Source organism: Diceros bicornis, chromosome 21, assembly GCF_020826845.1.
Source record: "Diceros bicornis minor isolate mBicDic1 chromosome 21, mDicBic1.mat.cur, whole genome shotgun sequence".
Lineage (NCBI taxonomy): Eukaryota > Metazoa > Chordata > Mammalia > Perissodactyla > Rhinocerotidae > Diceros > Diceros bicornis.
The window spans coordinates 53,174,110-53,201,136 of NC_080760.1; the positions used below are offsets into that span (position 1 = coordinate 53,174,110).

General features: G+C 40.4%; 1 protein-coding gene across 6 annotated transcripts in view; it reads right to left on the minus strand.

Moving 5' to 3' along the window:
* The window catches only part of TRAPPC9 (trafficking protein particle complex subunit 9), a 639,688-nt gene that overhangs the window by 582,293 nt on the left and 30,368 nt on the right, over nucleotides 1-27,027 (minus strand). For all 6 annotated transcript variants that reach the window (XM_058564989.1, XM_058564990.1, XM_058564988.1 and 3 more), the window contains 2 exons: nucleotides 14,004-14,125; nucleotides 5,715-5,840 (listed from right to left, as the gene is read on the minus strand). In XM_058564989.1, coding sequence (XP_058420972.1) covers nucleotides 5,715-5,840; nucleotides 14,004-14,125 — 248 coding nt within the window. The remainder of the gene's footprint in view (nucleotides 1-5,714; nucleotides 5,841-14,003; nucleotides 14,126-27,027) is intronic.

The window sequence follows — 27,027 nt, forward strand, 5'->3', positions numbered from 1 at the left end:
ATACACGAGCATCAGGCCATATCCCCAACTCTTGTTTAACCACAGATTTCTCAGTTCCCTTTCTCTTTTTCCCTCTCCAGTAAGGAACTTGACTTTCCTCCTTCCCCATCCAACCGTTTCTTCCTTTGTGAGAACCGTGAATTCCCCACATGCCATCCTGAAAGCCAGGTCTCCTGCCGGCCAGGACTGAAATGTTGCAGTCTTACCTATGCTGCATGCTTACACTTTCTCCCTTCTTTCTTAAAGAGCCGTTCCTGAATCTCCCTATCCCTCTGATTTTAAGCTTCAAGTGACGTAAAGTTCTGAGGTTACAATTATTATGTGCATATCTACCAGGCTTTTGCTAGGTTTCCTTAGCAACAGCTTCATTAAGGAACTGTATCAAGAAGTTTAAAGAGGCTATTCTTACATCTGAACGGAGTAGCCTGCATAAAATTTCAATGGCTTTGAAGAGAAAATTAACAAGGGACACAGAGGTTGCAGGTTCTAGTCAATAGTTTCATGAGCCAAAATGTTCTTAAATGGCTCAGAATCATTCCTGAATACCCGGTCTACAGGAAGCATGGGGCGTTGGGTAAAATATACATTGGTCTTAGAGTATGGTCTCACATCTGGTAAGGTATTGGGCTTTTTTCTAGTTTTTCAAACAATTCCTTACTACCACTTTCTCTTATTGCCACTTACCATTTTCTACTAATTAAGAAAATTTCAGTCATTTGGGTTGTTTGGGGGAAGCTACATGATGCAGGTCACAGAGGTAGGATTTCAGAGTCACAACAAACTAGGTTTAAACACCAATGGTGGTATTTACAAGGTAATCCTGGGCACACAGCAAACCCTGTCCTCAGTTTCCTCATCTCTAAAACTGGGTACAACCAACTACTTAGGAAAGTTGTCGTGATGATTATGGCCGATATCTGTTCACACCCACTGAAGTGCTGGCAACACGCAGGCTGCTTAACTCGCAATGAGTCTTATCAATGAGCTTCAGTTTATCTAATAATGGAGATGCTCTGCCTTCCGTCTTTTTTGTGTGGTAACAGAACAGACTTTACTGGGATTAACACCGCCAGAGCAGCTCTGCACGGCAAGGCATGTTCTTTCCTTTACAGAACTGATGGCAGTTTGTATTCACTTATTTTTGTGTGTATCTATTTAGTACCTGCCTCCCCCTCCAGACGGTAAGCTCAAGCAGCAAGGACCACGTCTGTGCTGTTGCCCACTGACTATTCTAGAGCTAGCAGACAGCTGACACAGGGCCCGGCTTCTGGTATGGACCATGTGACTCAAGGAAAGTGGCAACAAGCACACTTTCCAGAGGCCCCTTTACCTCTGAAATTATGGTCTGACTTTGAACAAACTACATAGCCCTTCTTCAGCCTGAAGCTCCTCCTCTGTAAACAGGAATAACTGCACCTAGCACACACGGTTATAAGGAGTAAAGGACATAACCAAATTCACAACCTCGGAAAGTGTCTGTTAGCAGGTCCTCAACAAACGTGAGCTGCCTTTATTGCGTGCAGACATGACCAGCGGGGCAGACACATACACTGGACACTTCCATCGTGCCCAGCAGTGTGGTAAGCACTTTACAGGCATTATAATATTATTTACAACTTACAACAACTCTCGGAAGAAGTGAGTATCATCATTCCCATTTTACAGATGCGCAAACAGGCTAAGGAAGGTTACATACTAGTCCAGGGTCACACAGTGAGGACATGGTGATTTAAACCTAAACTTGGGGTGTCAAAGGCTGTGCTCCTTCTCTCTCACTTCTACCTCACCCGTGAACTCTACATGTCCAATACACAAATTTATAGACGGCCACTTATTAACTGACATGCGTGCTGCCATTTGTTAATGCCAGATAATGATCATAAACTGCTCTCATAAACAGTGAAAAAAAAGACAGGTCGATCCATGTCCTTACCTAAAGAAGAGGAATTCTGCCTGACTTCTGTAAAATGCAGAAACCCTTCCCGATGCCTCTAAATCCAAATGTATTCTTTATCAGCTTTCATATTTGCACAGGGTGTCTTAAAGCAGGAGCTATCTGGAACAGTCACCTTTCAGTTCCTTTCACAATTTCCACATTAGCCAAAGTCACTCCCAGGAACAGAAACAACTCATCGACTCTACTGTGGAACACGCTTGATCAAGAACCAAAAGTGTGTTCAATTTCACAAAATCTACAAACCTCTCTTTTTATTGTTATTATAAAATCCCACCAGAACTCATTATTTTGCTGTCTGCTCATCTGGCAAACAACCCCGGAGATGAGTCAACTAAAGCAGAGGGTCGTGACAGGGAAACTCAAAAGGCTGCGCAGTAACGTTCGCGCCGCGCCCGCCGCAGCAGGCGGGTCGGTTAGTCACCCCTCCGCGAGTCTCTGCTGACCCCTAGTGTTGTCGTGAACACCGAGCACACAGGGCAGAGGCGGTGCCAAACAGCAAGGTCCCACACAGTTTAAGCAAAAACATTTCATTCTATAAAATATGTATATTTAAATGCCCACCTGTGCAAACAGCAAGCCCAAGTATTCAACATTAACTTGCAAAGGTAAGCAAGTCTAAAGACTGCAAGTCCTGTAAAGCTCCTCTCCAACCAAACTGTCTGCAGTTGGCAGCTTCAGCCCTTCTAAGTGTCCGTTTTAAAAGCATAACCCACCCTCCAGTCTGTCACTAAAGATGTCCCTCTCAGCCCTCCAATCTGATTGTAACAACAGCTGCTGTGTAACTTTTCAGGGCAGACGCTAAGACAGCACTGGACAGAGTATCCAATATAAACTGATCCTTCCTTCGCCGTACGAGCTTGTTAGTCTATCATTTCACAGATGGAAATATTAAGAGTTAGAGAGAGGAGTGATTTTGCTCAAGGTTACACAGCTAGTGCGTGGCAAAGGTGGGGCGTGAACACAAGCACATCTGACTCTGCTCCTCAACTCCAACAGGACTCCCCAGCGAGAATGCCACAGGATCCTCTCCTGCCTGCCTGACGTCCACATGTCTTTATTTTTACTCATGACCTACAAGAGCCTCTGACCCCAGGCTCCCTTTTAAGCATCTCTTCCCTGCACTACCCCTCAAGAACGAAATCACTCAGGCCCCCAAACAGGGCACTCTGTGCTAGCGCCCAGTCACGCATTTGCACCTGGTCCCCCTGCACTCAAAAGGCTCTTCAGCCCCTTTTGGTGGATCATTCCCACTCTCGGCAGAGAGAACCTCCTCTGGGGAGACCTCCTCACCCCCTCAGCATGGTAGGTTTCTTGGGCCATATCCCGACCCATCCCACTAGGACTGTGTGTGCTCAGGGCCTAGTCATTAGACTAGCAGCCTCAGAGGCAGGGATCATGCCCCAGTCACCCCTGTAAAGCCACTGCCTGGAAATTGTGTTCTTTATTTGCCATCCCCACTGAGGACTGGTTTCCTCCCCTTGGTCAGTTTCCCATATAGCTGAAGCTTCCACCCTGAAGCGGTGGGGTTTGCTTTTCCTACTCATCTTTACCAGAAACGTCTACATAAACCAAAAGACACTGACCTTTTCTTAACACTTTTCTGATGACACATTCGTAACCACGATACGGACACACTCAATAGCTTTGAGTCTACGTGGTATTGTTTCCCTTACACTAAATGGCCCAAAACCTGGTGGGATTTTTTCTTTCTTTGGTTTGTTTGTACTTGGTTTATTGGCTTTACTCTGCTTTTCTCTCTCCCTTTGGTGTTAGGCCGCCAGGTGCCATTCCGTCTCCCCTTAGCAGCCTCCCTTTTGATGTCTGTCTAATCAAGGAAATGAGCTGTGATGAGGGGCCTGAGGGCAGTAAAACCACTTTACAGAAGAGGGAACTAAGGCAGAGAGAGGCTGAATAACTTGCCCAAGGGGGTGAAGCCAGATTCAACCCCCCCACCCAGTGCGTTTCCAAAGTCCCTGTGCTTCGCTATTACGCTGAAATATTCCTCTTTTTATAGATTATGGTTACAAACATGAGGTATCAAAATATGTACCAGAATACACATCAACACTAAGATGTTCATTAACTCTGTTATTTTGTTTCTATTTAAGTTATTTTATCTCTATTTAAAAAATTAAGAATCTCTGCAGTCAATATGGCAAAATAATGTGTTAAATCTGGATGGTAGAGGCATGAGTATCTTATTATTCATACTTTTTTATATGTTCGAAATACAAAATGATTTTAAAGTCTCTCTCCCCTCTCCTCCACCCACTATCCTCACTCTCACCCGAGTCTCCCAGACCCACATACCTAACAGTCTTTTCATTATATCCACAACTGAATTCATCACCTTCCCTCCAAAACTCCCCCTGCAGCTTTCCCTTCTCAGGGCACAGCATGACCATCATTCACCTAATTGATCGAGCCAGAAACCGGGGTGTTATTCCATCTGACCCTCACATACAGTCATTAATCCTTTCCTTTTTACCACCAACACATGTTTTCAATCTGTTCACTTTTTTCCATTGACAGTCACACCACGGGGGTGGAGGCCATCAATATCACTCTCCTGGACTCCTCAAGAGTCTCCAGACTGGCCTTCCCCCATCAATCTCACCCCCCTCAAGACAAATGGGGTCATAGCATTCCCGTGCTTTTAAGACTTTTCTTTTAAAACCCACTGTTCTTAGAATAAACTCCAAACTCTCACCTGGCCGAGAAAGCCTCCTGCTCTGACTCGGGGCGTCTCCCACCCTCAGGCTCTCTCTCCAGCCCCATCTCTCACTTCGTTTCTTTCCTTCCAGGTGATATGTTTCAGACTTTCACCCTTGCTGAGCCACCTTCCTGGAATGCTGTTTGCACCTCCTCCTCTCCTGGCTATTTCCTATTCCTCCTTCACATCCCAGCTTGAACCTCATGCCTCCGAGACAGTCTCTGACCCCCAACCCTCCACCACCACCAAACTAGGGTAAAAACCCTTTTGCCACTTGCTCCTTTGTCACCCTGTACCTCCACCTTTTTTTCACTTACCCCACTGTTGAATGTCTATCTCTGCCACTAAACCATCAGCTCAGTGAAGGCAGAATTTCTGCCTTCTTCACCTCTCTTTCCCCCACTCCTAGCACAATGCTGTGCTCAGTAAAGATCTGTTGAATTACAGTAACATATATTCTAATCCTAGTCTTGGGTCCTTAAGCAAACTGCTAAACTTTGGAGTCTTGGTTGCCCTATCCATAAAAATCCAAGCTAGGTTGGTTAAATATCTAAAATCTTTCCAGACTATCAATTTTGGGATTTTGCATTAGCAACCTGCAACTAAATGTTCTAATGATTTTGTTTTATTAAAAGCACATCCAGATTCAGATTTAAGTAGTATTTGTGGAATGCCAACTATGTAAAAGGAGCTACATAAAGTACTTTCACAGACTTCATGTTTTATAAACCTAACAACCTGCACAGGGTTACAAGTGACAAAAAGAGAGAGGCCTAAAGCTTGTTCAAGGTCACAAAGCTGGTCAGAGGCAAAGGTGTTCCTCCAATCAAAAAAAAAATTAAAAGGATAGCAAATCCTGAATTTTCAAAGTAAAACACAACAGTATAAAGAAGCAAAACAAATAACCACATTAATTAGGATATCAAGTTCTGACTGCCGAGTTTTTACCATGCCATACTGAATCCTAGCACAGCAAACAGATGGATTGAGGTGAACAAGTTCTAGGAGAACTGCAGGAACTCTTATAGGAGGACATACACCCACCTGGCGAAGATTAATGTAAACTGCATTCTGGAGAAATTCTGAAGCTTCCATGCTCCGCTTCTGAATGGCGAGGACACGCACAGCTTTGACACAGGCTTCTAACTCGATCACTCCAGCGTTCTTATACTGTAGGGTATAAAGGAGGACCCTCAGTCAGAAAAGAAGAGTACAGATGCTTCTGTCATAGCATGACGGCTGTACCAAGGGGACTCAGTGACCCGCAGCTCTACCTCCCCAATCACAGGGACCTGAGGGGGAGAATCTTCCTTTGAGAAAGTCTGTCCCGGCCCCGTGGCTTAGCGGTTAAGTGTGCGTGCTCCGCTGCTGGCTGCCCGGGTTCAGATCCCAGGCGCGCACCGACACACCACTTGTCTGGCCATGCTGAGGCCGCGTCCCACATACAGCAACTAGAAGGATGTGCAGCTATGACATACAACTATCTACTGGGGCTTTGGGGAGAAAAATAAATAAATAAATAAAATTATTAAAAAAAAAAAAAGAAAGTCTGTCCCTATGGGGGCAGACGAGGGTGAGTGAACCTATGAATACCCATATAAATATGTTTGCATTCATTCAAATAATACAACCACAATAGCTGGATATTTTACAACATTTCAAAATATTATCAATGGATACTTTGCTATTCATTTTCACTTATCATCTCTTGTACTCTAAAACATTTTTAGAATCTCTCACACCTGCAGCTTTAAAGCAGTAGTTGTAAATTCATTTTACTCTGTTGCAAAAGTTCTAGCTCCCTGAGGGCAAAAGGGGCACATATGTATGGTGATGGATAAAAACTAGATTATTGGTGGTCAACAAGATGCAGTCTACACAGAAACTGAAATCTAATGATGTACACCTGAAATTTACACAATGTTATAAGCCAATATGACCTCAATAAAATAATTTTTAAAAATTCCAGCTGCCTGTATCACTGTAGCTGTCCTCTATTTCATGTTCAATGTCTTTCTGATTTTCTCTCAGAGTTACTTGTTCCTCCTTCTCAGATCCTGAGATGAAGGACAAACGAAGACATATGAAACAGAAAAGGCACTGTGAACTTCATTTCACTGCTCAATAACAATACTGGGTGAGGATTTCTCACACCTCACCTCCAGCTCTCAAGGTTCTGCCCAAGCTAACTTCAAGCCAGGAGAGCTGCCCTCAGCCACTCTAAACACTGTGTGGCTCGGACCCTGGAGCAGACTAAGGAGTGGGGTTCCAGTACCCAGGCCTCCCTCCCTCCGATGTCCCTCTCTCTCCCCGGGCTCCACTGTGAAACTCTCCATGCCAGCTGTTCTTCTGCCTTTCTTCTTTTCTACTCCAAACCCTTTTTATTTTTATTTTTTCCTGATTATCCCAACCTGGGATGATTTTCAATTGATGTACCTGAAAGAACTTCTTGTAGTTAAATAAAAGGTTCACAGAGGTAAATCCATGTATACTAGTGCCTAAAGAGAGCCCCAGGCTGGGGAGACCCCTAATACTCTGACCGAGGCATTAAAAATACTGTGGAAGTCAACCCACTCCATCAACAAGTGTTTACTGAGACCCCCATAGAGGCCTAGCAGGCATAACTGCTCACGAAAATGCAGTCTGGCCGTCTACCAATTATTAAGAAGCAAAGAAAGAATTGCTCATGTTTCTTACTAAAATTATTTATAAGGTGGAAAAGGAAATTACCACGCCAGAAAGCCTCCGCTGTTTCCTCCTTTCCAATGTGTAATATGCACATAATTTGTGATACATTACAGTTTATCAAAGACAATCACAAAAAGCAGCTATACTTATCTAACTACCAACACTGAAGTCAGAAATCTATCGATTTTATATACCATTTAACAACACAACAAAAAAAACATAGAGACTTGATTCTATTGGAATAAAATGACCTCTTCAAAACTCTTAAAACAACTTCTATTGAAGTGAGAATAAAAGTCAACTCAGTTCTTGGCCGGCCTCATGGCTTAGCGGTTAAGTGCATGCACTCCGCTGCTGGCGGCCCGGGTTCGGATTCTGGGTGCGTACCGATGCACCACTTGTCCGGCCATGCTGAGGCCACGTCCCACATACAGCAACTAGAAGAATGTGCAGCTATGACATACAACTATCTACTGGGGCTTTGGGGGAAAAATATATAAATAAATAAATAATTTTTTTAAAAAAAGTCAACTCAGGGCCGGCCCGGTGGCGCAAGCGGTTAAGTGCGCGCGCTCCGCTGCGGCGGCCCGGGGTTCGCTGGTTCGGATCCCGGGCGTGCACTGACGCACTGCTTGGTAAGCCATGCTGTGGTGGCGTCCCATATAAAGTGGAGGAAGATAGGCACCGATGTTAGCCCAGGGCCGTCTTCCTCAGCAAAAAAAAAAAAAAAAGGAGGAGGATTGGTGGATGTTAGCTCAGGGCTGATCTCCTCACAAAAAAAAAAAAAAAAAAAGTCAACTCAGTTCTTTTTACATACTTTTGGTTTAAATTTACATATTTTAAATTATATTACAAGAGATTTACTGCAATCAAAAAAAATTGTTCATATATTAGTAGAAAGATATACACAATCAATGAGGATTAGGAAAGAGTGGACATTTACTAAAAACCTACTTCACATCTTGTCTTTTACAACCAATATCCTGGAACAGAAGCTCTCTGATGCACAGGCTGAGCCCTGGTTTTCAATGCTGAGTCCCTAGTAATCATCTACCAAGGTCCCAGCATAGAACATGCAATCAATATTTTAGGAATAAATGAGGTAATTATCTCACTCATTCTAAAACAAAAACCATAAAATAAATACTAACCTTATTTACAGATAAAGGAAATGAAAACTAAAAAAGTAAAGCTTCTTGCCCAAGGTCACAAAGCTAGTTAATTAGTGAAGGTGGAATTTGAACTCAGGTCTCTCTGACTCCAAAACTAAGGTGGAAATACCACTCCATTAGGGAAGGTTCAGCACCAGGGACTATCATCCTATCTTTGTTCACATCTAGCCTTCTACAGTCTTAGCACCCCATACATATGGAACTCGAGGGCAACTATTAACAGCAAGGACTTTACAGCCAACAGTTTCTTAGGACTCATTTACAAAATGTCAGCAGGTCAGCAGAAAAGCTCTGGGAAACATGGGTGGGTCCAGAACTTCTTGCTGATTAGAAACTCAATCTATCAGGGCAGAGTAACCTTCACTGGAGAGGCCACATGGACATCAGCTAAAGGCAGGAGAGCACTGAGAACTCTGCCAAGACACTGGAACTCAAGCGAGGAAGGTCCTCTGCCCTCCCTACCCAGCTATCTTTCTTTCTGTGTGTACAGGAAGACAGAAGACTTAGGTTCTAGTCCAAATTAAGCCACGGTGTGACTCTGATTGAGTCACTTGACCTCTCCAGGCTTCCGTTTCTCACCTATAAAAATGTATAAGGCTATATGCTGTCTAAGTTTCCTTCCAACTCAAAATATGATGACACCAATATCTCAGTAGAATGTCTATGTCTCCATTTCACCTCTTCTAATAGAAGACAATTTCCTTGCCACAAATGAGAAATCCAATAAAAAATCATGCCTGAAGCCAGGCAAGAGTCTGCTTAAAAGACTTTGCTATTGCTCTCAGTGCGTGAAAACCAAAAGGTGGTGCTTCTCCCTCAGAAAGTGGGAGGCAGCCTGATGTGTGTGTGTGTGCATACAAATCAAATACAATCAAATCTGGGAAGTGTACAAATATCTTTTATATCACTGTCACTTCACGGTGACGGGCCAGCCTTAAAAGCAATGTTAATCTAGTGTTCTGGGTAGCATGGGAAAGGCTCCGGCTCTTTTGGTGGAGGAGGTAAAAGAGGAAAGGAAAGGAGAAAAGAGGTAAATGAAGCAAAGGAATAAAAATACACCCAGAGAAAAGCAAGACACTAACTTTCTTTTTCGACTTGCATCACCTACATACTAGGAAATGGTTTTCCCCCCAGATGTCTTGTTGAATACTGAACTAAGAAGAGATGATAACCAATTTTTTATTGAGCCATACTAATGAGCCTGTCACTGTTCTTGGCATTTTATATATATATAAATCATTTACCATAATTAAAACTCTATGCAGCTGGCCTTACTTTCCTCATTTTGAGAGAAAAGAAAACTGGAGCTCAAAGAAGTCATATAACTCGCCCAAAGTCAGACTGCCAGTAAACAGCAGAGGAAGGATTCAAATTCAATTCTCCCGAGTCTGCCCTCTCCACTCCCAGAACTGGTAAATGGGCTCCTGGCTCCCTTGCTGTGCCCACGGCAGACAAGCCTTTCCCACCAAGATGAAGTCTCGAATTCTTACTGACACAATGCTCTAGACAGTCACTAACTTTCCATCAGACTTGGTCGGTGAAGTGGCATCTGCCTGCCAGGCCCACAGGGCTTTACCGTAAAGACAGGAGGGTGTGGTTTCTGTGCACATTCAGAGCCTTCTCTGGTCTAACCTGGGCTCTCTCTGCTTCTCTAGTCCAAAGGCAGCACTAACCTGCTGGAATACTGATGGATCCACACCACCTCTCCCCATCTACAGAACTCAGCTATGATCCTTTTGATAATCTTGGAAGCAAATTTTTAAAAATAGGAAAGAAAAGGCTCTAGAAAAAATACTTAATACTTATAATTTTTAAATGGCCAGTTACAAAATGAATATTAAAAAAATCAATCTGCCTTTCTACATATCAGCTTTAAGCAATTAAAATAATGGCAAAAAAATCTCATTCACAAATTAACAAAAACATATACAATGACTATAAATAAACTTAAAAATAACGCTCATGTTCTACATGAAGAAAACTACAACACTGTTTTGAGGGACTTAAAATGTGTAAATGTAGAGACATTAACACATTCTACAAAGGAAAGCATTTTGTAAAGATGGAAGTTCCCCTAAAAATAACTCAAAACTTATTGCAAGTCCCATGAAAACTCAAATCTGATTTTTTTTAACTTGAACAACATATTTTAGAATTCTACAGGAATAGTAAAGCCATAATACTAGCCAAGAAAATTTGAGATGGGAGGAAAGAATAAAAAAAAAAGACTCACTTTTAGATATTAAACAAACTACAATAGATAAAATATCATGGTGCTGGAGTCAAAAAAGATAGATTAGCAGAAAGGAATAAAAGGCTCAGAATTAGACTCCAGCAAATGTAAGTATTTAGTGTAGGAGAAAGAGTATAGCATAGAGAGAAACAGTATGAATTCAATAAATTGTGGTGGGACAATTAGATAATCACCTAGAAAAAATAAATTATATTCTCATGTCATAATGTACACAAGATAATTATAGATAACAATGTAAATATTGAAAAATAACTAATGACAGCAATGCATATATTAACTCAGCTTATCCTCACTACGCTCCTGAGATACGTACTATTATCATCCCCATTTTAGAGAGAAAAAAACTCAGGGAAAGAGTTTATTCTATTATAAAAAGGTATTTCTAAGCATACTACCAAAGGTAAAACCCATAAAGAAAAGATTTACAATATTAAAAACACTTTTTTAACCACTACCAAAAAGAAAAACCTCAGGAACAAAATTAAAGGCAAGGAACATTAAGAAAAAGATTTGCAATCTATGTTGATGATAGACAAGAAGCTAATATTCATCAAATGCAAAGAGCTATCACAAAGCAGTAAAACAAGCACCCTAACTTAACTGTGTGCACAGGACACCAATGGACAATTCATAAAAGAAATACAAATGGCTAACAAGTGACAAACGTTCAATACCTCTCTGGTAATCAAATGCAAACTAAAATAATGAAAAATTACTTTTGCCCATCATATTGGCAAATATTTTTAAAGGATATAATAGCTAGTGTTCATTTGTGGGAGAAAAAAACTGTTAACAAACTTTTTGGAGGACAATATGGCACACAAACTCTAAAAAAAAAATATGTACACTCTTCGAGCCAGCCTGATGGTCTAGTGGTTACAGTTCAGTGCCCTCACCGCTTCAGCAGCCTGGGGTTCATTTCCCGGTAGTGGAACCACGCCACCCGTCTGTCATTTGCCAGGCTGTGGCGGCGGCTCACATAGACGAACTAGAATGGCTTACAACTAGGATATATATAGTATATAGGATCTATGTACCGGGGCTTTGGGGAGAAAAAACAAAAAGAGGAAGATTGGCAACAGATGTTAGTTCATGGCAAATCTTTCCCTACAAAAAAAAAATTAAAAAATAAAAAAACTATATATATATATATACACACATACACTCTTTGACTCAAATCCATTTCTAGGAATTGTTCTCTTAAAATCAGTCCCGAAAGATTTATCTATCAGGGACGTTTATCACAGCACTGTTTACAACAGTGGGAAGAAAAAGCGAAGGGAAATAATATTCAGTAACAGAGAACTGGTTAAATATATTATTCTACATCTTCCACTCCCTATTGGAGAAAGAATTTGGAGAGTAACTTGAAAGTAACATATGATAAACGTAAATGTCATATCCAGTGATTAAATTTCCAGAAATCTTACCTAAAGGAATACTCATAAAAGAACACAAGAATATATGTACAAAAATGTTCAATAAAGCATTTTTTCTAACAGTGGAAAAGTGAGAAAACCTAAGTATTCATCAACGAGATGATAATTAAGTAAATTATGGCAAGCTGTGAGCCCTGTGGGAGCAGCATTTCATCTTGTTCTAGGTGCTGCATGCTCCCCGTGACTAGTTCATGACAGTCTCTCACAAAAGGTGTTGATGAAAAAAACGACCACATTCTCATTTTAGAAGACTTTTTCACACTATCTGAAAGGATCAAGCAGGTGTGAAGTGGGGAGGACATCTATCTTGCTGAGCGGACAAAGCAAGCAGCAGAGTAACATCCATAACATGATCTCATTTTTGTAAATGAAACATACAGATACATACAGGTATATATTTCATAGGCATAAAGGTCATGAAAGATCTATACCAAATTGTTCATAGTTGTTACTCGCAAGAAATAAGGGGAGGGGGCCGGCCCTGTGGCTTGGTGGTTAAGTGCCCGCGCTGCAATGCTGGTGGCCCGGGTTCGGATCCCGGGTGCGCATCGAGGCACCACTTCTCCGTCCATCCTGAGGCCGAGTCCCACATACAGCAACTAGAAGGATGTGCAGCTATGACATACAACTATCTACTGGGGCTTTGGGGGGAAAAAATAAAATAAATAAAATCTTTAAAAAAAAAAAAAAGAAATAAGGGGAGGGGAGGTAGGGGACTTTCATTTTTTACTTAATACCACTCTTCTATACAACTTCAGTTTGTTTTTTCAGTATTTCAGAAAGTATATTTGGAATTTAAATTTTTCTAAGTCCAAGGTAAAAAGAATGGTGCATCTATAGGTCATTAAAAATCATGCCATGTGGGCTGGTCCCGTGGCTTAGCGGTTAAGTGTGCGCGCTCTGCTACTGGCGGCCTGGGTTCGGCACGGGGCCGCACTGACGCATCACTTCTCCGGCCATGCTGAGGCCGCATCCCACATACAGCAACTAGAAGGATGTGCAACTATGACACAAAACTATCTACTGGGGCTTTGGGGGGAAAAAAAAATCATGCCATGGAAGATTTAATAATGTAGAAAACACAATATGCCAAATGAAAAATGTAGGTCTCCACACAGTAAATAATACAGAATGCTAGCCACTTTTCATGATATAGATAATATACCTTGAAAAAAGTCCAGGAAATTGATATTAAAATGCTAACAATGATTAACTCTGAGTAGTGGGGCTATGACAGCCTCTTTCTCCTCTTTTTACAAACTTATTAAATTAAATACACATTATTTTGTTTTTTTGTTTTTTTTTTGTGAGGAAGATCAGCCCTGAGCTAACATCCATGCTAATCCTCCTCTTTTTGCTGAGGAAGACCAGCTCTGAGCTAACATCTATTGCCAATCCTCCTCCTTTTTTTTTTCCCCCCGCAAAGCCCCAGTAGATAGTTGTATATCATAGTTGCACATCCTTCTAGTTGCTGTATGTGGGACACGGCCTCAGCATGGCCGGAGAAGCGGTGCCTCGGTGCGTGCCCGGGATCTGAACCCCAGCCGCCAGTAGCGGAGCGCGCGCACTTAACTGCTAAGCCACGGGGCCGGCCCAATACACATTATTTTGAATCAGGAAAAAAAAACATTTTTAGGCATACGGAATTATGCATTAGGGAATAATACACGAATATTTATAGAAACAAGTAATTAGGAGATTCTGCAGCATTACACAACGTAAAATAGGAACTTCTCATTACAACACACAATTACATAAAGGATTTACAAAGTCAGATCACCTTGCTGTAATAGGAAATGGCCTCCTTATATTTGTCAATTATGTCTTCAGGGCTAAGACAGTTCTTAGCACGTCCAATTTCAGCGCTGGTGTCGGGATTTATGCCATTGGTGGTTAGGGCACCTGCAAAGCAAGAGGAAGAAAAGAAATAATCTTGCTTTTTCTGTCTTGTTTCTTTGTTAGTTTAAAAGAGGGGCACAAGATAAAACTTAAATATTCCCTACTAAAATTTAAATAATGAAACCGTCTTTAAACTCTTCACAGCTTATGTACTACCTATAATAGCCTTACCATCAAAGCATTGTATTACATGTTAATTAACTCAGAATAAGTTTTCCTCCCTACTGAAACTTTTTATTAAAGAATGTGAAATGCATTATATACAAGTAACATGTCTACAAAAACTAGCTTAGTTGTCTTGAAGACAATGCACTCAGCACACATTATCTCAGGGCTTTAAGCTCTTAATGCTGGCAGACCATATTGTATCCTCAAATGGAGATAAACTATATGAAAGCATTTTCTCAACTGTACAGCACTAAAAAAAATAACTTATAAATACTCATATCCTTTCTGTGGCTGTCATTTTCTATTTCTGGCCAACCCCTGTCAATAAGCAGAACCACCTAATTCCCTAGCCATCAAACTCACATGGGGAGAGTTTTGGAGAAATTTCCATTTACCGAATGTAATCAACTACACATAGAACTCTGACATAAAAAAAGATGAAATATTCTTTGATTTCATAGAACACTCAAAAAATATTCTCCTAAGCCTCAGGAGCAGGAAAAGCTGGCCCTCTCCTAAACCACTTGTTTATCTCACAGACAGTGAGCACCCCCCACAAATCCTGTCCCCCTTGTGTCTGCTAGAGGCTAGGGCACACGTTTGCTCCCAATCTTTATAACTTCCAGGGCAAAGGCGTGCATCTCACCCTGCCCACAACACTCATGCAAGACCACCTCCTACCCTTGCTGTCTAGTCTTAGTCCAATCTTCTCACCTGCTTATTTGGTATTCTGTTACTCTGTCAGCTGCCTCAAACGCTTTTGGGAACAAAACAGAATAATAAGTGGACAGATAAAAGGATAGATGGACAGGGAAAGATGAGCAAACAAACAGAGAGACTCCAAGAAAAGAGAACAAAGAAAATTTCCTACACGAAATCCTCTTCTAGTCAGGGGAGAAAGAACCACAACAGAGAACTGCGAAGAGGCAGGTGGCTTAGGATTTTGTTTCCTGCAGATTTTGTGAAAACCACAGCAAGAGATGAGAAGGTAGAACTCTAAATAATAAAAGAAAAAGGCACGCTTAAAAAAATATTCACTTTGTAAAGAACAGATTCAAATCAGCAAGGCTCAATGACACAATCCTCGGGTACTTACAGAACTGAGAATTCCATCTCCAAGCCACAAGGCTTCCCTTTGGAGCAGTGAGTTTACACAAAGTGGTTATAATGCCATCACGGCAAAAGTTACATTATTTTGCACTTATGAGGAATCAGAGCCTGTGCTAAGGACTTCCACACGTGTTCTCATTTACAACCACAGCAGCTCTATGAGGGAGGTCCTCCTCGTGCACCAATTTCTGCAGGTGAGGAAACAAGCCCTAGAGAGGATAAGTATTCCTACGAGTTCTCAGGATGACAGAGCTAGTTACTCCAGAGTAGGACTCAAACTCAGGCCTTTGTACTATCCTGCTTTGTGTGTCTTTCATGTGTATAATATATTTGTTTCTGGCATGAAATAATATTTAATAAATGATAGGCTGTCTTGATTTATCTCATTAGCTCTAACGACTCATGTTTATATTGTTGAATTGTACTCATTTCCCTTGGAGAAAGGAAGAGAAAGATAATGGGAGTCAGAATGAGGTGAGTTCTTTCTTCATACGGTACCTCAACTCCTCCAAACAGTACATGATCAGGAAGTCCCCAACCAGGCAGAGGGAGCAAACACTCCCTCTGTCTTTTAAAGAAAGGGCACCACTGGTAATGAGGGCTCTTTTAATGATTAACTTAACTCCAGTACCAAAGCAGGGGGGGAAATGCCACATGTAGTAACCCAGAACAATATAATCTGTAGGAAGGTAACAAGAGCAGAGCTCACGAGAGAGCTCAGTGAGTCAGACTGATTTAATTTCACTCAATAAAAGAATTACAAGCTCTAGGGGCCGGCCCGGTGGCGCAAGCGGTTAAGTGCGCGCGCTCCGCTGCGGCGGCCCGGGGTTCGCTGGTTCGGATCCCGGGAGCGCACCGACGCACTGCTTGGTAAGCCATGCTGTGGCGGCGTCCCATGTAAAGTGGAGGAAGATGGGCACCGATGTTAGCCCAGGGCCGTCTTCCTCAGCAAAAAAGAAGGAGGATTGGCGGATGTTAGCTCAGGGCTGATCTCCTCACAAAAAAAAAAAAAAAAAAGAATTACAAGCTCTAAAAATACTAGTATGCAATAGATTTGATCTTTCTTAACATCTGTAAAGTGTCGACAGCCCACATGTAACGTTGTTGTGAACCAGGGAAACGAGGAGTCATCAAGGCCCAGAGCCTTGAGTCCACAGACAGGAAAATCAACGCCACAGGCAGGCTGAGACCCAGGCTGGAGAAAAGGGAAAGAAAAGGCATAGTTAAGAAGAAGTGAGGAAAAAAACATCATCACAAGGGTTCTCAAGAATCAATCCAACAATCATTTAATCATTCATTCAAGAGCGAGTTCCTATCATGGGCAAGATTGTATACAAGGCACAAAACTGGAAAGTCAACAGACACCAAGGTAAAACAAAGCAGACATAAGAGGGAATACAGCAGGGACAAATGAGGCAGGAGAGAGAAAGGCAAAACGATAAAGAGAGAAGAGCAACAAGGCCTGACAAGGCAACGATTCCAGCAGGCGCTAACAGGCTGGCACTACACTAGGTCGCTCACATCGGCTATCCTGTTGTAAAACAAAAACCCCGCAACGTGGGCACTACTAGCCCCATGCCACAGAGGAACAGCAGGAAGACAGTGTAGCCAATAATCTGATGTTAACCGAGGCCAGCGTATGGTGAACTCCTCCAGCGTCTCAAATGACTGGGGCAACAATGCGCTTTTTAATAGACAGCACTGGGACACCTGGATGGCCATTTGGAGAAGGATAAAATCAGACCCACACCTCACACCAAACACAGGAATACACTCCAAATGAGTTTGGATCTTTGATCTAGGATCTAAGTGTAAAGCAGAAAACCATAAAAGGAGTTCAAAACGCATGGATGAATTCCTCTAAAACCTGGATATAGCAAAAGGCTCTCTATAATTCAAATCCAAATGCAATAAAAAAAATTGATAATTTCAATTATGTAAAAATATAGCAAAAATACCATAAACAAAGCCAAAACATAAATAACAATCTGAGAGAAGATATTTGCAACATATATCACACACATAGTGTGCTATGCAGCTGTGAAAATGAATGAGGAAGATCTCTATAAGCTGGTAGGGCTGACTTCCAGGAGATGCTGGTAAACAAAACCAAACAAGCCAAGTACAGAAGAACATATGTAATATACCTTTGGCACAAGAAAGAGAAATAAAAACATCTATCTGTTTATTTTTTTTCAACAGCAACAACAACAAAAAAAACACCAGAGGGGAAAACCAGAGACAAATAAGATTAGCTACCCGCAAGGATAGGTGGGAACAAGATGGGAGGATGAGCGAGGAAGTGACACTTCTCTGGGTGTATCTTTTTGTATAGTTTTGGCCTTTAGAACCATGTTCATGTTTTACATAGTAAAAAAAAATATCAATCAATAAAGATAGGGAACCCTATAATGGCATACAAAGAGAAACAAACGAGCCTAACTATACTAACTATATTTCAAATAAATAACATAATTACACTGAGAGGGAGGATTGAAGAACAAATCCAACTAACTTTTGATCGCAATACCTTGTTTATTTATTCTCAGTAGAAGAACAAAAGAAACATAGGAAACCCTTGAATTCTACTTAGAGGTTTGTTTTTACAGTGATATTGGTTAGTAATTCTGAGGTTACTTTCTATACATGGTAAGGCTAAGAAAAATGAGTAAATATACTGATAATCTTAGGAGCCAGATTTCTCACTGTTGGAGAAAGAAGATGTAATTATGATACAGGGGAAGACTAGAAAGATCCCTGGGATTTTAGGTTGGAATTGGAGTTATCAGAATTGGATAACAGTATGAACTTCTCACAGGACCTAGAAGCAATGACCCTCAGTAGCAATAAGCATATTTAGTGCCCAGATTTGGGTTTCTGTATACCATTCTCCAATGAAAGGAACTAGAATGCCTTAGAGAAATGTCTGATTTCAGAGCTGGGACAGGGAAAACACAAAACGAACCTCAATATCTTGACCCAGAAAGTAAGTGAGTACTCAAAAAATGACCGGGAATATGTCCAAAGGTTACAGGAGCCAGCTGGAAAGGCTTCCATTGGCCCAATTTAGCCAATGGGATACAAAATAAAGAATGACAGCAATGGATTAGAACCCACTGAATAAAATAAGGACCCACAGTCCATAGGAAGGAAGGAGGGAAGGAAGGAAGAAAGGGAGGGAGGGAGGAAATAAAGAGAGAAAGAGGAAGGAAATCTCTTCCTTATATTAAAATGCTAATAAATCCATAAGAAATGATGGAGTTAGAAAATCAACATTTGGCAACCATCATAGTAATAACTGACTCAGGTAAATCTTCAGTGAATGCCAAAACTAGTAAGTGAAAGTTTGATGAAGAATAGAATATTTACATAGTTCAAACTAATTTCACACAAATGACCTATTAATCACAAAGAAAAAAATAATAACTTTACACTGGACAAACCCAGCAGACTCTACTTTAACAATCAAAGTTAGCATCACCAATAATGGGACAAACCAATTTGTCTCCTGATATAATGTGTCTTCTGATATAACACAACAAAGACACATCATCACTTATTCTGCTCACCCCCCACCAACTCAGGCAAAATGCATAACCCTGTAATCATGAAGCAACTTCAGGCAAACCTAAATTGAGGAACATTTTACAAAACAAATGGTCTCTACTCTTTAGAAATATCAATATCATAAAAGACAAAGAAAAGCTGAGAAACTATTCTAGATTAAATGACCCTAAATAATGTGGAAACTAAATGCAATGTGTGATCCTGGGCTGGATCTTGGCTCAGGAAATATACCTGCTATATTGGGACAATTGGTAGAATTTAAATAAGGTCTGTAGAGTAGAGAAAGGTATTGCATCAGTGTTAAATTTCCTGACTTTAATCGCTGTACTGTGTTTATGTACATGAACGACCTTAGGAAATGCTCCCTTAGGTATAAATAGGTAGTGCCTAGGTAATGGCCAGCCAGGCGCTGGGCCAGGCCCTGGAAATGCAGTATCACAGCAGTGTGCGTTATAATGAAAAAGTCACCATTGGGGCGCTAAGATAAAGGTGACGCCATAATAAAGGTGATGCCATGACAACTACCAGACTCTTACTAAAGAACCAAGCCTAGTATGAGGGTCTAGTTTTTTTCCCCAAGGAAATGAAAATCTTGGAATGAGACTGGAGATATATCATCACAAGAACTGATCAAAAGAGACATTGACCCAGGAAGAAATATTGAAGGAGTTGTGCTTTTTAAGAAAGCTGAAAGAAGATGGAGGAAGCACCATAAAAATTCTACAGCAGAAATAAAATAAGAATAGAAGACTTCAACCACAAGTAGACCTAGCAGACTGCTACAGAGCACTCCACCAAACAACAGCACAATACATGTTCTTCTCAAGCAGATATGGAACATTCTCCAGGACAGACCACATGATAGATCATAAAATATATCTCAATAAATTTAAATGAACTGAAATCACACAAAGTACATTCTCTGACCACAACAGAATTATATTAGAAATCAACAATATAAGGAAATTTGGAGAATTCAGAAACACTAGTAAATTAAATATCACACACCTAAATAAGCAATGCATCAAAGAAGAATTCGCAAGGGAAATTAGAAAATACTTAGAGCTGAATGAAAACAAAAATACAATATCCCAAAATGAGACACAGCAAAAGCAGTGCTTAGAGGGAAATTTATAACTATAAACACCTTTATTTAAAAAAGAAAGAAAGCTCTCACATCAACAACCTAAGAAACTAGAAAAGAAAATAGCAAACTAATTTCAAAGCAAGCAGAAGGAAGGAAATAATAAAGATCAGAGCGGAAATAATAAAGATCAGAGCAGAAATAAATTAAATAGAGAAAAATCAACAAAATCAAAAGTTTGTCAATAAAATTGACAAACTGACCAATAAAAAAGGAGAGAAGACTCAAATTACTAAAATCAGAGCTGCAAGAAGGGACATTACTACCAACCTTACAGAAATAGAAAGGATTATAAGGGAATACTATGAACAATTGCCTGCCAATAAATTATATAACCTAGATGAAATAGGCAAATTCATAGAAAGATACTGCCAAAACCAATTCAAGAAGAAACAGAAAATCTGAACAGACCCATAACAAGTAAAGAGGTTGAAGCAGCAGTCAAAATATTTCCCACAAAGAAAAGTCCAGGTACAGATGGCTTCACTGGTGAATTCTACCGAATGCTTAAGGAAGAATTCTTCACAAACTCTTCCCAAAAATATAAGAGGAAGGAACATTAATTATATCATTCTATGAGGTCAATATTGTCCTGATACCCCTACCAGAAAAAGATATCAAAACAAAAGAAAACTACAGACCACTATCTCTTATCAATATAGATGTAAAAATCTTTAATAAAATACTAGCAAACTGAATCCAGCAACATATAAGAAAATCGTACAACCTGACCAAATGGTATTTATCTCAAGAATGTAAGGTTGATCTAACATGTGAAAATCAATTAATATAATGTACAATATCAGTAGAATAAATGACAAAAACCACATGGTCATCTCAATAATCACAGAAAAAACATTTGACAAAATTCAACACTCTCTCATGATAAAAACCTCAACAAACTAGGAATAGAAGAGAATGTTCTCAACATGATAAAGGGCATGTATGAAAAGTCTACAGCTAACATCATACTTAATGGTAAAAGACAAAATGCTTTCCCCAAGATCAAGAATAAGACAAGGATGTCCTCTCTCACCACTTCTTTTCAACAAGGTTCTGGAAGTTCTAGTTCTGACAATTAGGCAAGAAAATTAAATAAAAGGAATTCAAATTGGAAAGGAAAAAGTAAAACTATCTCTTTTTCAGGTAACATGATTTTGCATAGAGAAAAGCCTAAAGAATCCACTAAAAAACATTACAGCTAATAAATTAGTTCAGCAAGTTTCCAGGATATAAGATCAATATACAAAAATTAATTGTATTTCTATACACTTGCAATGAACAATCTGAAAATGAATTAAGAAAATCATTCAGGGGCCGGCCCTGTGGCTTAGCGGTTAAGTGCGCGCGCTCCACTGCTGGTGGCCGGGGTTCGGATCCCGGGCGCGCACCGATGCACCGCTTCTCCGGCCATGCTGAGGCCGCGTCCCACATACAGCAACTAGAAGGATGTGCAACTGTGACATACAACTATCTACTGGGGCTTTGGGGGAAAAATAAATAAATAAAATTATAAAAAAAAAAAAAAGAAAGAAAGAAAATCCTTCAACTCACAATAACATCAAAAAGTATAAAATACTTAAGATTAAATTTAACAAAAAAAAGTATAAAATGATACTCTGAAAAATATTATTGAAAAAAAACTCAAAACACTGTTGAAAAAATTAAAGACCTAAATAAATGGAAAGACATCCCATGTTCATGGATCAGAAGACTTAATATTCTTAAGATGACAGTACTTCCCAAATTGATCCATTGGTTCAACACAATCTCTATCAAAATCACAGCTGGATTCTTTGCAGAAATTGACTAGCTGATCCTAAATTCATATGGAAATTCAAGGGACTCAGAATAACCAACACAATCTTGAAAAAGAAAAACAAAGTTGGAGGACCTACACTTCCCAATTTCAAAACTTACTACAACTTATCTCTAGGTGGAGAGATTATAGGTAATTTTTTAATTTATTTATTTTGCTTATCTTTATTTTCTAAATTGTCTACGGTGAACATGACTTTTACAACAAGGAAAAATAAGGTATTTTTCAAAACATGCATACTCATTCACTCACTGAAAAAAAAATTTTAATTATAAAGAGGTAAAAAAATACCTAGTAAAAAATAACTACTTAAAAACAAGAGTGCATTTAAGTTTTTCATAAATTGAAAACTTAAAAGCACAAACACATCAAGTTTCTAGTGAAATCTGTACAACATATTAAAACAAATTCATTTTCAAAAATTCTAATTGAATAATGAAAACGCAAGAAACAAAGGGAAAATCATATTTGATAGCCAACTTCAAAGACATGGAGAGGTAATGCTTAGAAATCACAGTCCCTATACCTGTGACACTAACTCAGTATAATGAAAGAAAAATCTTTACCTAGGAGACAGTGGAATTCTGGGCATAAGACAGGATAAACTCAGTACAACCTGCAGTAGACACAGTGATCGTTTTTTAAATAGAATTCTAAAGTTAGAACATTACTGAAAAACTATAAAAGTTAGAACATTGTTGAAAAGCTATAAAAACGCTCTGAAAAACTGATAGAAACATACACATACTATAGGAAGTCTGCCCCCATGTCACATGTATGCAAACTTATTTTTCTTTACTCATGGGCACTAATTACTTTAACCAAGGAGAATATTTTAATTAAGACAAATAATATCACACTTCTCTTGTCAAATTTAGTTAATGAATTTACTCTGCTATGTAACCCTAATGTGTCTAAGATAGATCTAAAATTAGTGAAAATACCTTGTGTAGTTTGTGGAACTCTTCTCAAAATTCCAAGCTATTAAGATAGATCTGAGAGGTATTTCTATATTATCCTTTCCCTCGTGAAACGAAAAACAGATACTACTGTCAAAATTCTGTCACTACAGACAATGGTTCATGAGCACCATGTTCTAACTAATCTGCCGGACAATAAGGCATTTTCTAGACACTACGACCAAACACAATGAAACAGAAGGAAGACAATGATCCTATTCTGGAAGACTTACAATCCATTTCAACACGGGAGTTTTTTTTTTTTTTTTTTTGTGAGGAGATCAGCCCTGAGCTAACATCCGCCAATCCTCCTCGTTTTTAGCTGAGGAAGACGGCCCTGGGCTAACATCAGTGCCCATCTTCCTCCACTTTATATGGGACGCCGCCACAGCATGGCTTACCAAACAGTGCGTCGGTGCACGCCCGGGATCCGAACCCGCGAACCCCGGGCCGCCGCAGCGGAGCGCGCGCACTTAACCGCTTGCGCCACCGGGCCGGCCCCAACACGGGAGTTTTTATTTCATTGGTTAGTAAAACGAAATCAATCACTTTCTTGGAACGTTCTGTGGTCACGCTTCTACTTCTAGTGCAGCGATCAGAAAAGCTTTCCGCCAACTTTGTTAGGCCGATTAGCAACAATCATCACTGGAGGGTAAGCAATGCAGAAATTAACTGACAGCCATGCTTCTGCCCACATCAGACCTAAAATAAACCCACACTAAGCTCTGCAAAGTAAATGAAGAGATGATGTCCCCAGTGAGGAAAACCCTGTCAGAAGTCAAATAAGTAAAGACTTGTTAATAAATGATTCCTACAGAAAGGAACAGAGTATGGTGGTTAAGAGAATAGACGCTGGAGACAAAATTGTGAGTTCTAATTCCCACGTCACCACTAACTAGCTGTGACCTTGATCAAGTCAATGGATTTTTCTGCATCTCGGTTTCCTCATCTATAGACCAGGGATAACAACAGTACCTATTTCCTAGAACTGTTGTAAGGATTAATATGTATCGCTTTCTACATAAGGTTTATAGAAAACACCTTAGATCTTAGTTATGACACCAAAAGCACAAGCAACAAAGAAAACACAGATAAACTGGACTTCATCAAAATATAAAACTTCTATGCTTCAAAGGACACCATCAAGTAAGTGAGAAGACAATACACAGACTAGGAGAAAATTTTTTTTTTTTTTTGAGGAAGATCAGCCCTGAGCTAACATCTCTATATCCTCCTCCTTTTTTTTCCCCAAAGCCCCAGTAGATAGTTATATGTCATAGTTGCACATCCTTCTAGTTGTTGTATGTGGGACGCGGCCTCAGCATGTCCGGAGAAGCGGTGCCTCGGTGCGCGCCCGGGATCTGAACCCAGGCCGCCAGTAGCGGAGTATGTGCACTTAACTGCTAAGCCAGGGGCCGGCCCTAGGAAAAAATTTTTGAAAATCATGTATCTAATAAGGGACTTGTACCTAGACTATAAAAAGAACAATAGCTCAATAACAAAAAGACAAATAACTGAGTTAAAAAATGGATAAAGGATCTGAATAGACATTTTTCCAAAGAAAATATATGAATGGCCAATAAGCTCAATGAAAACACACTCAATATCATTAGCTATAAGGAAAATGCAAATCAAAACTACAATGAGATACCACTTCACAGTCACTAGGAGAGCTATAATCAAAAAGATAATAACAAGTAGTGGCGAGGATGTAGAGAAATTGGAACTCTCACACACTGCTGACGAGAATGTAAAATAGCACAACCATTTTGGAAAACAATCTGGCAGTTCCTCAAAAAGTTAAACATTTAGCTACCACATGACTCAGCAATTCCAATTCCTAGGCACACACATAAGAGAACTGAACACGTATGTCCATATAAAAACTTGTACATGAATATTCATAGCATCATTACTCATAACAGCCAAAAATTAGAAACAACTCAAATGTCCATCAACTGATGAATGGGTACACCAAAAGTGGTATATCCATACAGTAGAATATCCTTCAGCAACAACAACAAAAAAATGAAGTACCGATCCATGCTACAATATGGATGAACCTTAAAAACATCATGTTAAGTGCAAGAAGTCAGTCACAAAAGACCACATGTTGTATGATTCCGTTTATATGAAATGTCCAGAATAGGCAAATCTACAGAGACAGATGAGTGGTTGCCAGGGGAAATGGAGAGTGACTGCTAATGGATACAGGGCTTCTTGTCAGGGTGATGAAAATGTCCTAAGATTGACTGTGGTGATGGGTGCACAACTCTGGGAATGTAGTAAAAACCACTCTGCATTTTAATGGGTGAATTGTATTAAAGCTGTTAAAAAATAAATAAAAGCAACTTAGACCAGTGCCTTCACATAGTGAGTGCAGACTGCTAATTTTTATTATAGCAAGAGGAAATTCCTCACAATATGAAAACGGGAAAAGCAAATTTGAGTAACTGAAACTGGCCAAAAGTTCATTTCATTTGAAGCAGTTGCTGAATGTACACAAAATGTTCAGAAATGACAAGAAAAAACAGCTCGATAGCACGAAGCATTCTGTTTCAAACAAAGATCAAGGGCTCAGAAGCCTCGCTGCTAGAAATGACTGGGGAGAAGCTTTGGTCCTTAAAACAAGCACCGAGCAAGCACCCAGAGACCGGGAAACACTTCCTCCTGGCCTTCGAAACGGTTGTGGGAAAAGCAAGCAGCAAAAAAAAAATCTAAAACAGCTTGCTTCAAATAGTATATCCATTTAAAATTTAAAAATAGGCCAGCCCCATGGCGTAGCGCTCCGCTGCTGGTGGCCCGGGGTTTGGATCCCCGCGCGCACCAACACACCGCTTGTCAGACCATGCTGTGGCGGTGTCCCACATAAAGCGGAGGAAGATAGGCACGGATGCTAGCTCAGGGCCAGTCTTCCTCAGCAAAAAGAGGAGGATTGGCATGGATGTTAGCTCAGGGCTGGTCTTCCTCACACAAAAAATAATAAATTAAGTAATTAATTAAATTAAATTCAAAAATAAAATAAAGGTGATGCAATTGTGAGACAGCCTCACGTGGATGGATTTTACCACCCCTGAGAGAACGTTCGCTGCTCAGATTTAGAGACTAAGGAGAATCCCATCACACTGCTCCCGGGAGTTGTGAAGCGACTCCCTACCAACAACACATTTGCTGGAGTTTAAAAGCAGAGAAGAGGGCCGATCCCATGGCTTAGCAGTTAAGTGCGTGCACTCCGCTGCTGGCGGCCTGGGGTTTGGATACTAGGCGCGCACGGACGCACCGCTTCTCCGGCCATGCTGAGGCCGCGTCCCACGTACAGCAACTAGAAGGATATGCAGCTGTGACATACAACTATCTACTGGGGCTTTGGGGGGAAAAAATAAATAAATAAATAAATAAATAAAATTAAGAAAAAAAAAAACAGAGAAGAGACTAAGGCCTGAAAGACAGATGAGATCTTGGTAAGTAAAGAAAAGCTGTGGTCTGTCCTGGGTCTGTGAGCAGAGGCCTGAAGGCGACGGCGAACTGGAGTGGCTGTAGTAGGAACTGGAATGTGTGGGGAGAGCAGAGGCTCGATTCTCTCTCTACTTGCTCTCCCTCGGGCAATGGAGATCAAGTCCACATTTTTCTAATTTGGGACCATTACAGAAGATGCCCCCAGACCCCAAACCCTGGTTCCTGTGTCGTTTCCCGGCTAGCTTCAACCTCCACAGCAGGATCTGACACATCCCTGAATAACAAGGCCCCACAGAACCACCTCCCTTTTACTCCCAGCACTCTAAACTCAATTTCCTCTCTGTACAACCTTATTTCAAAAATTTTCAGAAATAAAAAATGTATATTCTTTGTTTATCTCAACAAATGACTGATTTTTCTGATAGCTCTAAGCTACTTCTTCTTGGTATAAGCACCTAATTCTCCTGTAAGTAAGGTGGTCGACACACTGAAATTCAGTACTTTCCATCAGGCATAACTGGCTAGACTGGACTCAATAACTTCCACTGGTCAAATACCAATACATCTAACATCTATTTAATTGTTCATCCATTTCAGCCAGAGTGCTGTTCAGTTCCTCCGCCCACCCCTCCATTGTTTTCTCATCAGCAACTCAGGTCTCCTGAAAACAAAACAAAGCACT